This window comes from Rousettus aegyptiacus, unplaced genomic scaffold (genome assembly GCF_014176215.1).
Source record: "Rousettus aegyptiacus isolate mRouAeg1 unplaced genomic scaffold, mRouAeg1.p scaffold_m13_p_2, whole genome shotgun sequence".
NCBI classification, from domain to species: Eukaryota; Metazoa; Chordata; class Mammalia; order Chiroptera; family Pteropodidae; genus Rousettus; species Rousettus aegyptiacus.
In genome coordinates, this window is record NW_023416295.1 from 22,042,056 (window position 1) to 22,055,181 (window position 13,126).

Genomic DNA, 13,126 nt, shown 5'->3' on the forward strand with positions numbered 1-13,126 from the left:
CTTTTTCTCCTCATACTTTTATGGAGACATACTGCCTTTTAAGAGTATCTGAGGAGATATGTGGATTCTAACTTCATAATCAGATTTCTCAGATGTATTTAATATAGAAATGGTAATGTTTTTATTAATAAGAAAATCAAACAAATTCCAATCACCAGAAACAGAACTAATGAAAACTTGCTTTACTTGAATATACTTCATAGGTTTCTCCTACTGGTCCTGTTACTGTTTTAGGATTCACTTGAAGAAATGAAGGGGCACACACATAAAAACAGAGGCATAGCCTGAGACTGTGTTCTGTTTTATGCTTTATACTGCACCTGTCTGAGTAGATGTTGGTGCTGTTGTTCTGTGTGTCTGTCTGGGGAGCAGGAACTCCCAAACTGTTTCTCATTCACCAGTTAGATCCACAACTTGATACTAAGCTGTAACTACCAGTCAGGAAGCTCAGATAAGAGGATATAAATTGATGTAGAGTTGGCACTTCCCTGATAATCTGGACAGATACTTAGTAAACCTGAGATACTGTTATTGGAGTACTTTCTTATTGGCTGCTGCTTCGGCAAAATGCAGATTAGCTGCCAGTCTGCCAGCTACCACCTCACCTGAGTGCTTGGTATGTCCATTCTCCAGCAGTGCTCTGAGGCTTAAGTTTGTGGGAGAAGGTAATTAGGAGCTTACCATCTTGTTTGGGGGAAGATATGACAAAACCAGTAAGAGGGGAATTACAATATGAAAGTGTAATTTGGTGTCAGAGTGAGCGTTAGGAACATGATTAGACTGGTTCATAAGTCAGGGCAGTCGGGAGAAGAATGGAGAATATAGGAGTTGAACTGGATCCTGATGGAAGAGCATCTGTATCTTACCTGTACGGGACTCTAGTTGGCACATCTTCCCAGTGCTTTCTCATTGCTCATTTCCCGCCAAAGGAAAAGAGAGGAAAGGACAAGGTCACAAGCTAAAGCAAAGGGACTCTTGGAACTTAGAAGGTGGGCCCTGGTTATTACTGGTAATAATGCCTCTTTTAGCGATTTAATTACAGAACTCTAGTTTGTCACAGACAGAAACATGATTGAGAGGCAGTAGAAGGGTTATGCGCATAGACTTGGGAGCTAGACTGACTAGGGATTCAAACCCCAGGTCCACCATTAAATGGCTGTGTGATTCTGGACATATTACTTAAGCTATTAGTACTTCAGTTGTCTCATCTGTAAAAGGGGGGTAATATTAGTACTCACATTCTTAGGGTTCAGAGGCTCTAAAATCAGGTTACGGCAAGGTTAAGGTATATAATAAAGCAGGGAGGAAGCAGCTGTTCAGGCATGGAATGACAAAGGAATGCAAAGACTAGGTTTTCAAATTTTAGTCTGTAAAAGACTCATTTGGGACTATTAAAAATGCAGAGTCCTAGGCTTCAGCTCCGGGAACTGAGATTCAGTAGGTCTGAGGTCCAAGAAACTGCTGCTTGCTATTTTTTTTTTTTCTTTTTAGGTTTACAAAAAAGTTCCAAAGATAATTCAGAGTCTCCATATACCCCTTCCTTACCCATGGCCCCCTAACGTTAACATATTATCATAGTACATTTTTCAAAACTTAACAAGTCAACCTTGGGACATTATTATTAACTTCAGACTTCATTTGGATCTCTCCAGGTTTCCCACCACTGTTCTTTATTTGTTCCAGGATCCAGTCCAGGATTCTACATTACATTTAGAGAAGCTTCATTTTCCATAGGCGTTTTCAGCTGATGAGAGGCAGGTGGACTGGGGACATCTTGAGAAACACTAGGACATGTAAAGGACCGAGCTAAGTCAAATCGTCCCATCCCCTCATTGGGGAGATGAATGCACGTTCGAAGCAGAAGGGAATAAGTTGGTGGAGGGGCTGGCTCTAGATGGTTGATTTTAGAGTTGGCATGGCATCCCCTCCATTAGATTAGAGGGGCCACCTTAAGGAGTGAGACATCTATTCCTAATGCTAGATGGAAAGAGTTTTGGAGTTTGGAGTGTGGAGGTGCTGCCTGGACTAAGGAGATGCATCTTGGCTGTGGACAGGTCAGGGGAGGCGGCAAGTGCAGTTAAGTTGGGAACAGCTGCTTTGGGGAACACGGTGGGGCGGGGCTCAAAGAGGGGATTAAAAGAGATTATAAGGGGCCAGTTAACCTGTGAGCCATATGAAACCTGTATTTCTTGGAACCTGGTGATAATACTTTGAAAATGGGGCACGGTAATGAGCAACGTCAAGCATCGCCCCAAGTAGACACTAGCAGGTCAGAAGGTGAAGGCTGAGGTGACCTTGTTGAGGGAGAGCCCTGAACAGCAGTGGAGGGTGGACAAAACACCGAAACTCTGCTTTTGGAAGTAATTTCCCAGCGAGGAGATAAAGGGGCCACCATTCAGGGTAGGGGCGGGGTGGGGTACACAAGCTAAAAGTAAGGTTAGTAGACTTGAGAAGGTTAAGATGCAGTAATAGATGTTTTAAGAAAATACTAGCAGACTTGTTTGAGGTCTTGAAGTAAATACTGTTAATATCTTCCTGAGGTCCTTAGGTTCTGATGCTATCACTGAATTTCTCTAATCAAATCAGTTAGCTCTCTTCATAGCAGTTACAGTAAGCATCTAACCTGTTTCTTTTATAAAGGTTGTTAAACTTTTTTCATGTGACTCTGGATTCCTCTTAATGTCTTAACTATTTCACTTTCCTAGTTCTTTCTGCACCCTAGAGATCCTGAACCACAAACTGGTATTCTTAAAATTCATTTCACGTGACATGTTCTCTTATCTGCCAAACCCATTTAAAATAGTTGAGTGGAATTGCCTCAGAAACCAAACAGATTGATTGCGCCTGTGCACTGGGGGAACGGGCCGAAGGGCTCTGAGATCTTTTGTATTACTTGCTGGCACAGTGTCAGGACCAGGTCAGTAAGTGGCTAAGTTAAGACTTTAGGTAATCTAATCCTTAACTTGTTGATAGATGCTGGGTATAAGCTACAGATTCTGCATTGAAACTAACACTTACCTGGGAGATTTCTCCGCCAGCTGTCAAGTGCTTTTCCAAGTAGCTCTGTACTCAAGAATGCAGCGTCTGGGTGAGGGAACAGTCTAGTCATTTTAGATGTGGTGAGAGGGAAGGCTTGGGTGATGAAAGATTTTAGCTAACCCTACATGCCGTAGCTAAACATTTCCAAAAACACTGTGCAACCTGAATACAGAGTGAACTCTTTTCCGGTAAATAGTGGCTTCGGCACTTTTAAAGAAAAAAAAAAAATCAAGGAATAGTGTATTTATAGACATAGGAAAACTAAACCAAGAAATGAACCATGAGCTGTTATAAAACCAGGGTTTGGTGCTGCTGGATTTCAACGTGTGGGCACACGGGGCACATTAAATGTGAAAGGGCCGGTTGGAATCTGATACAGCATGGAAGAAATTTCTCTTTAACCAGGAAAATTGGGTCCTAAGTTATCTTAGGATGAATCATGTGAAACTGCTGGTAGGCCATCACTTTTGACATACAAAAATACAGAAATAATTTCATTCGGTTCAAACATATTTCACACCTTTGTCTTTTCCTTGTAATGAAGACTTTTTAAAAGTTCAATTTACAATAGACCAGTTAAAATTTCATTGACATCAGCATTCCAATAAGAAAAAAGTAAGAATAAAAGTAAATTTGAGTCGTGGTAGTCAGATTTTTTTTATAGTCTTATTAGTTTAGGAAACAAACCCTTCCCAGGTATAAAACCCTGAGAAAACTGCCAGTTACCACCCTACTGGTAACTAGTGTCCATGCCCCATGTCAGAGACCCAACTTGCTTTCAGTAGTTTATTCTTGCCCCAAGTTGACTCAATTTCCCATTTATCAAAATGCTATATTGCCTTCTAGAATTAAACCAAAGGGGAAAAAGCAGTGATTAGTGATTCTATTTAAACTTGTTCTTTAAGAGTCACGTTCAGTGCCCCTTCTCCAAATTTTTTCTTTGACCTTTAACCACTTGTATGTCAGCATTCTGCTTACTAACTAGCAATATTGCTATGGGGATGCAAACTATCTTAGTGACTTATTTTTTTCCTTCTAAACTAAATCGGATCATTTATCCTAATCAGCAATTTATAACAAATAAGATTTGACCTTAGGTAGTAGAATAAGGTGCATGAAAACACAGCACAACTATTAGGGTTTAGTGAATAGTGCTCAAGCTGAGTGGCTAGCGTCTTGGTTGCAAGAAATCTTTAGAGAATCTGGTGTATTTCTAACTGAAATGTATGTCTGAAAAATAGCATTTTAAAATCAAATTTTGTGGTTTTAAAGTCGCCCTGTTCTTCCATTTTCTGACCTGTTTAACTGCTTGGAATCCTCAAATAACTCACATTCTGATCTACAGTATACCTGTAATTCCTTTCTCTATGGTATGTTTTACCTAATTTTATCTTCCAATATGCTTTTCCCTCCTAGCACAATAAGGGACAATTCAAAGATGCCATCTAATGCACCATGCCACTAAGTATTGTGGCCAAAGATTTTAAGTGCAATAAATTATCTTTAGGTTGAAAAGAGAGTAAGTCAAAAAAATAAATGACTACATCTTAACTAGAGCTAAGGGTCAAACCAACTTAAGATCAATTTAAAAAATGCTTTAAGACCTCACTATCAGAGGTTGAAAATGTATAAGTTAGGCGAAGACATAATGCTATGTGAAGAGAGAAGTGATACAAACACACTAGCCATATTTTAATTAAAATAGAGTTTAATAGCTTTTAATATAAACATGAGAAAGAAAAACCACGTTAAGTTGTAGCATACTTTTTACAATAAAACTGCAATCAATACTTGACTCTCCAAGCTCCAAACTCCATAAACAACTTTTTTTGAGGTGGTAGATTGTAATATTTTATATACCATTATTTACCTATCATTTATGTTTCTGACCTTTAAAAGTGATGGAACCTGCAGCACTCAATATAATGTGAAGCTTTGCTATATTGAGGGAAAAGTATTCCTTGGCCCAGAAATGCTTGTTTACAGGCAAAATTGCCATCAATACATTTGAAAAGGTAGGAGAAAGATTTCACATAGTTGAAAACATTAGATTTTTTTTTAGTATTTCAAGTTTGACATTTTACCAGTCTCCTAAAGGACTGATTACTCAACTCCCTGCCCTTTAAAGCCTGAGGTAAGGGTTCCTAAGATTTGTATGTTTTTTCTTAAAAACCAAGGACCTACAGCCAGGTTAACATGTAGGGTAGAAAAGCTGTTTCATATCACCTTACTTTCTATCACTACTATTAGGGTCCAATTCCTTTCAATTTGTTACATATAAATTAACACTGCTTGTCATAATCTTCCTTTACCAAATCTAGAAAAAAAGAAACTTTGGTAATCACAGCAGGTAGAGCACAGCCCTGCAAAGACCTATTTTTTAAAAAGGGCATTTCTATGAAGATACAAAGTATCCCCCCTAAAGTTTGAGTGCAATTTGAAGCTTTGACACTTGTAGAAGTATAAATGCTACAAACTTACAAGCATCATTTGAAAGTTTAATTAAAGTCTCCTAAACTTAATTAGTTTTGTAAATTTGAAATATTAAGCTTTTAAGTTTTTTTGTTTCAGCCTCCCTCCTGAAGATGGCAGAGATTGGCTAACGATGCCAATCTTTGCCATCTTCAAGACGGGCTAAAACAAAAAATTAAATTAAAAGCGTAATATTTAAAATTTACGAAACCAAAGAAGCTGAAGAGAATCTAATTAAATTTTCAAATGACGTTTTGAAAGTGTGTGGCATTTATATTTCTGCAGCAGTGCCCTGGGGGAACCAAGTACACTGTATCAAAGCTTAAAATTGCACTAAAACTTGTGGGACACCTTCTATTTCACTACCTGCTTGTTATCACCGGACCACCATGTTGGCTGGAATTATGAAAATCCCTTTTGATGCATTTATTTAATAAAGGAAAATCATCAGAAAATGAGAAGCACCATTATAGTTTGTAAGGTATGCAGCATAGACCCAATAGTAGATAATCAACAACCAATACTTTCTATTATCCCAAACATGCTACCATGCTAATAAGCAGTGCTTGCAAAGAAGTTGAATGATAAGTATTTTTCAGCAGCTTTTTGGTTTAAACTGATTGCCAGTAATGACTAGCAGCTTCAGTGATGTAGTAGGGAGGGAGAACCAACCCTTTCATACCTAACAGTGCTACAGTCTATTCCTATGTGGCTTCATGGGTTGTTAGGGGTCCCATGTTTTAATGGGAATACTGCATTGATTCTGAAGGAATATGCAGCAATACGGGGGGGGGGGGCAGAAAAATAGGAAAAACATAAAAGTTATATAGTTAGTGTCTTTAAAGTCTAAAAATTTAAACTTCAATTAAAAACTTCATATAGTTCACCGCTATCAGCCTACACTGTAAGCAGATATCTGTGTGTAGGTTGGGAGCTTTTGCTTTGGAGTGGTTTTTGTAACTCTGTTTACATTAAAAAGGACAGTGTGTTGCATTAACAAGGTCCCATTCTTTCCTATGAGCATAGTTCTTGTAGTCTAGGAGTCTCTTGAATTCGATGTCTTGTCTTTTAGGTGAAAATACTATAACATTGCTGGTTTTTGAGCAGGAGACGTGATATTTCTCCAAGTCCTTGTAGGTGAGAGGCTCATGTTGTTACAGCCTCTCACTTCTCCTTTAAGAGAGGATGGCATTAGAGCGCTGAATACCAATGAAATTATCAGCGCTGAAAGATCTTCTCATAGCAGCTCTACATAGGTCTTTGTATTTGTCTTCGCACAATCTGGAAATGGCCTAGGAAAGGCAGTCAAACAGAACACAAGCACAATTTTTAAAAAAAACATTCCAACCTTAAAATAAAAAGTATCACTGATGGGCCCCACATCCACACTCCTTAGGATAGTTCATAGTTACTGCTACTTTGAGTAGCTGAGGTCTACACTGCCAAGTTCTGGGGATGCTACTTCCTGCTAATTCATTAAGGTAGATCCTCTAGGGGCTATATAATTAGATTGCCAGAGCAAAGGGGAACTTAGATTTAAAATCTGGGTTCTCAAAGATGTCAAAAGCATTGTGACAGGCTTCTAACAGCAATATCATCTGTTACCTGTACACAGGAGCATTATGTTAAGGAACATTATGTTCCTTAAACATAATGTACATGCACTTGGGTAAAATCAGTATTTACTCAGTCAAATTCTATCTAATCTTCATTAGTTATTGTACACTCTAAGCAAATTTTAATGAGGCAGGAGTGTGCTGTATTTTATTGAAAGGTAGGAGAGGTCTAATAACAAGGACCATAAGGAGCTATTTCTCTTGCACATTAATTATGGTAGAAAAACGTTTTATTCTAAAGTAATACTGAAGTACCACAGAAAGTATTTAAAAGTGTCCATTTCAGTTGTGAATAATTTTGCTGTATACTCACCAAAAGTCATAGGCTATAAATATTTGTTGTCCCATGTACATTACCATTTCCATTAAAAATCCATGTACTTTCTATACCATTTGAAACATATATACATTTATAAGTATAGGTCTCAGGTTAGCCACTAATGCTCTGTCTAATAAACTCATGGGACTGAACTGTGATAGATATAGAAAACAGACATGAATTTGCAAACTGAGTAAGACAGTTAAGAATGGTAAGTAGATTATGTATGTATATATGATTACTGATACAATCGTTAAGAAGTTAATTCATGTACAATTTTATGGAAGGGGAGAGAGGTTCAAATGGAAAACCATTAAGAACAGATTAGTTTGATTTAAAATATTCTAAATTATGGTCACAAAACAGGTACCATAAAAGACACTAGAAGTATGATGTGTAAGGGTTAATAAGCTCTCCAATGTGGTAGTTTTAAAAAGCTTTCCATTTTCCTAACTGCTATTTAATACAATTTACCCACAGACGTTGGCTTTGGTGACAGACAGAAAACCCCACTTAGTGATCCCATAGCCTTACCTCTAGGTTCTGTGCTCTTTCTTTGCTAAGAGGAGCAAACAGAAAATTCAGGTGGTTGTCATCTGCTAAGGAGCGAAGGTCGAAGTAGTATTTGGCATAAACACTGGCAGGAACATTAATATTAAACTGAAGTAGCTCCAGAAAATGCCTTTCCATCTCATTCCTGGGGGAGGAAGAGACAAAACCAATACAGGACAATTTTAGTCAGCTATCTTCAAAAATATTCTGAGCTACTAGGATGGCTCTAAATTTTGTTTTGGAACAAAATAAAGGCTACCCAAGCTGGATTAACACACTAATGTTCAAACAAGGTACAGCTAGCTATCTGTTCCTTTCTGAATCCCAGCATTTGAGTTTGGGACAAGGGGGAAAAGGTTATGGCCCTCTTATACACTTGTGCTGCTGACTCTGGGGCTCATTCTTTAGAGTTCCATTAGTGCAGCTGTACGATTCATGATCCACACTTACTCACACTAACAGTGATCAGATGAAAGGAATGATGTATGCTGTTTATTAGCTCTGAAGAACTTGCAGACATTTTCACCCGGCAGATAACAGGAAGGGGCTTATTGAAGTAGAGACGCACCAACAAAAGGAGTGGGCACATCACCACGGCAACAAATGGATCCATCTAGAGCCACTGCCATTATCTCTGAGGGGGAAGAACTCTTGAGGCTACAAGGATTCATCTCAAATAAATAAATAAATAAATAAGCTACATTTGATAGGAAAGGGAACCCCTCCCCCTGCCCCAGTACATGGGCTCATGTCAAAGGGCACAATGCAAGTTTCTGTTCACCTTAACCTTAGTAGGGTGAGAAACTGTCACTATCACAGGGCAGTATGCACTTTTTAAACTCTGGAAGGAAGGAAGATTAAATGAAGATATGTCTTAGCTGGACTAAACCCACTCTATGACATGACCTCAGATGATAGAGCACTGGACTCAAACTCAGTGTTTCTGCCATGATGGGAAAGCAACACCAAATACTCAGCATCCACCGCCGCTTGCCAGAACGGAATGGGAACATACCCACAGGGGGCAAGCGCAGCAAAGTGGGAAAGGGAAATGCTGGGAGCAGTCCTTTGCTATGTGACCATGCTGCTGTCCCTTGTAGGTGTTTAATAAATATAAACAGAGTAAATCGTACCACTTTAACAGTAATCCTGTTATAGACAGTTAATTATATAAAAGTGATGAACTACATGAACAAAGAGATTATTTTTTAACATATTTGGTTTCTTAGTGTTAAAGTTTTAATATTTTAGCCATTGGATAGGTCAACACTTGATATTCTCCTATATGGAGAGCAGTCAGAATGTGAGCAGTGATGAGGTTTTCGACATTTGCTGAACTTTAAACTCTACTGAACCTACTTCCAAAATTAATTTCCTGTTCATATGGCCATAAATCTATAGAAATGTAAATCAGATGTTTTGATAATCAGCTAATCAGGACTTCATTTACTACAGAAATAAATGGACTTCACTATCCCTTTTATATTTTCTCCCCTAATACATTTTAACTGTGTAGAAATATAGTACTTCATAGGATTAACATGTCTATTAATAGAGGTTTAATCACTGAAGAAAAGCATTATGCCTACACAGAATATGCATCTTCTGGGGTTTTTTTGTTGTTGTTTTTTCAATGGCTAGATGGCTGAATAGCATACCATTTACAGGCACAGCAAATTTTCTCAATAGCAGCTGCTCAGTTTAACTTATTCTTTTGAAGGCAAATATGTTCTAAAAAGACACATAGATGTTGGGAAGTTTTAAGAAAAAGCAGACACCAATTTTTCAATTTAGACTCAAAATGAGATTACAAATAGTAGTCAACAGCAGGGGGACAAAACCAATGTATACTAAACACTGTTGTAACGTCTTCTACCTTCCAAAGATCATAAACAAAAGCAGGCTGTTAGAAACATAGCTCCTGGTGTCTCTCTGTTCACACGCAAGCAGCATTGTTTAGAGCTAGTCTTCCTGTAGCCACACACTGCCACCACTGCTCCTGGAGCTCCTATCTGTGAAAACCCACACATTTCTCTGCACGTTATAACTAGAACCAGAGTCTTAACCAGCTTAATTGTAGGTTTTGAGAAATTTTCAGCTGCCATCACGGCAGGGCACATGTTCATGAAAATAAATTTTCCCTTTATTCAAGTCTGAAGACTGATAACAATGGTGATCAAAGTCATTTTAGCTTCTGCAACTTCCAAAAGTACTTTCGTTTGTTTCAAATTCATTATATGTTGTCAGACTATTTGCTAAAGTGGCTATCAGCAATATCACCATGACCACTCAGTTTCTATCATTATCAAAGTGGGCACTGTCACCAAAAGCTACTAAGATGGCTACTGACAATCACTGGCCCCTTCTCTTAGTCACAAGTATCCTCACTTCAGTTGTAAATATGCACTTTGGTAATTCTGAATGAGTCTTACCATAGAGTAATGGGCAAAGGCAACAAAAATAAACTCTTGCCATGGCCTGCCATGATCTTGAACTTCCTATGCTGTTCAATATAATCAAGAGGTGTTCTTTCACATTTTCCTAAATGCCACCCACCAAGGCATTTTCACTGTCAAACGGACACTTTGAGAGTCTGCTGGAAATCTCTCTCCACCTTCAAGGACCTTCATAGCAGCCAGGGTGGCCAGAATGAAAGCCCTTGTCGAGTCTGGTGTTTCACACCACCCATGTTACTATGCCATATGTGAGCAGCACGCCGTGGTTATCTTATAGCCCCACACGCACTACTGTGGTTGCTGAGTGCCCCTGGGAAACTCAAATGGGATGTGTACCGGGTGATGCCCAGTGATCCTTCTTGGAATGCCTGAGGTAGGAGCTTCCTAACTCATTAAGACCTATTTTTAAACATGCGCATTAAAAGGGGGGGGAGAGAACACAGCGATCTGAAACCTTTACATGTGGCTATATTTTTTATCATGGTTTCTGTAGCAGTAGAACTTTAGATAAAAGAGAGGGTAAGACCAGCCAAAAGAAATACACAATGTGTGACTCAAGTTTAAGCTATACTCCTCCCTCAATAGTCTAGAGATCCTAAGACCTTAACAGTGGTCAAACATTTATTTCAAAGGTCGGACATACGCCCCTTGAAAATGGACCAGAACTGGAACCCAGCTTTAAGAAAGCCATGAAAATAATTACCGCACTATTGTTCTGGTAATACTTGTAAAATGTTTGCCAAAAACCACCAAAGAAACGCAGTTCAAATTATCAAGGAGATTACAACAACAACACATCAAGACCTACCAATTAATGATGAGGACTATGAATTGTTATACCGCAGGTGGATAGAAAGTAGTATGTAATTTTATGCCTATTTCAGTTCTTAGCACAATATAAACTTAAATATGTTTCTTAAAATGTAAACTTTATTGGGGGCAAATGAAGTATTGGGAAATGGTTAGAAAGTTCACCGAAACCTTACAAACTCACATGTCCTCAACTGTAATGTCCTTGAGGATCTGGCAGTAGTCCACATTCCATACAGCCTGATCGTCCCAAACCTTGGAGGCAAGAAGAATGGCTCCCAAAACAATTCTTTTCCAGTTAGTGGGACAAATGTCGATCTCAGCATAAGTTAAAAGTCTTTCTAAATAAACCTGCAAAAGTAGAGCACTGGTCTTTGATTTTAGTTCAGTTTAAGTGTTGTGATAAGAACTGCTAGGAATGATAGATTTCATCTGTTTTGACATGCCATTTATTCTTAGGTTCTACAGAGACTTTGCATGGCCAGCCCAAGCCAGAAGCCTGGTCACAGTTGCATGTCAGACATTTCTGTTACCTATTCTGCCCATGAGAATTTCCAGCCCAATTTTGTCACAGGAATGGAATGGACATCTTAGCAAAGGACATCCTGAAGACATGCATTGCATTATAACCTCCCCACTCATAAAAGTCAGCATATACAGGCCCGCTGTGAATTCAAGCTGTTCAATAAATGAGTGCCTACCACATGCAATGTATTTACCTAGCTGGTGTTATATGAATATATCAATCCCTGGTAATGGCACGTTTTATATCTTTTCACAGTAACTAGTTCTTTTGTAGCAAGAGCTAAAGATAAAAACTGTTGGTCAAGAGAGCCTCCCAGTGGCTGCTGCATGGTGCAGCAGGACAGGCAGTGCAAATGAGGCCGGTCTTTACGACTGTCAGGTATTCTGTACTTAGTACCTTTTTATAGAACACACATGCGTACAAAGGGTAGTCCCCTAATTTTCACATCTCCATTTCATTTCATGAAGTTCATCTCTGTCTTATATAATCTCAAGCTTAGTCAATTCTGTTGATTTTTAAGTGGTAATACAGCTGTCAGTCTCTGTATTCTTGCGACTCTTCTAAAACTGCCAGGTAGCTTGTAAGATTTCGTGATTTTTTACATGTATTAAATGTCTGTTCTACAAAGAACTGAGTGAAGTTAACAGCTGAGTAAAGATTGTAGAGGTAAGCTGTGACTTGTTGTTACTTCAAAGGATGCTCTGCAGAAGAGAATATATGCCATTTGACCCAAAAAAAAGTCCAATTTTAGAGTATGTTTACTGTCTGAAAGTTATCAGGTTGACGGCTCAGATTTACCAGTGTTCTCCAAACTCAACTATGTTTTCAAAAACAAATGGTTATTGGACATTTGTATGTTCTTAGTGAAATTTTGCTCCTGTTCTCCAAAACTCAGTGCTCTCAGGTATCCTAAGAATGAACCTCCACACAATGTTCAACTCTTTATGGGAATAATGAGAGGTACTTATACAACACTGGCAATCTCTCGGGTTCCTGTCAGCCTTACTGGCAAACTCGGCATGTGCCATTACTCATTCATTTATACCACTTGCCCTTGTCAGTGCAATTGACATTTCTTTCTTCTCACTGAAGCTAACTATCAGTGAAGCTGATCCTATCCCATTTCTGTAAAACAGTCCCCAAACCACCTCTTTTTGAAGAATTTCTCCCTCTGCCAGAGATTTCCCCCAATATGAATGTTTGTCATTCTCATTCCACCCCCACCTCCTAGAATGCATCCTCGTTTTGTTCACAGTAAATACTCCGATGCCAACTCTTCATCTTCCATTCTCTCCTCATGTCACTTTAGTCTGCCCCCTACCACTATCACTCTACT

At 38.7% G+C, this 13,126-nt stretch overlaps 1 protein-coding gene across 2 annotated transcripts in view; it reads right to left on the reverse strand.

The window, feature by feature from the left end:
* Positions 1–4,727: 4,727 nt before the first annotated feature.
* CCNYL1 (cyclin Y like 1) overlaps positions 4,728–13,126 on the reverse strand; it is a 33,734-nt gene continuing 25,335 nt past the window's right edge. For both annotated transcript variants that reach the window (XM_016135043.2, XM_016135042.2), the window contains 3 exons: positions 11,449–11,615; positions 7,981–8,143; positions 4,728–6,803 (listed from right to left, as the gene is read on the reverse strand). In XM_016135043.2, coding sequence (XP_015990529.1) covers positions 6,687–6,803; positions 7,981–8,143; positions 11,449–11,615 — 447 coding nt within the window. In that variant the 3' untranslated portion in view covers positions 4,728–6,686. The remainder of the gene's footprint in view (positions 6,804–7,980; positions 8,144–11,448; positions 11,616–13,126) is intronic.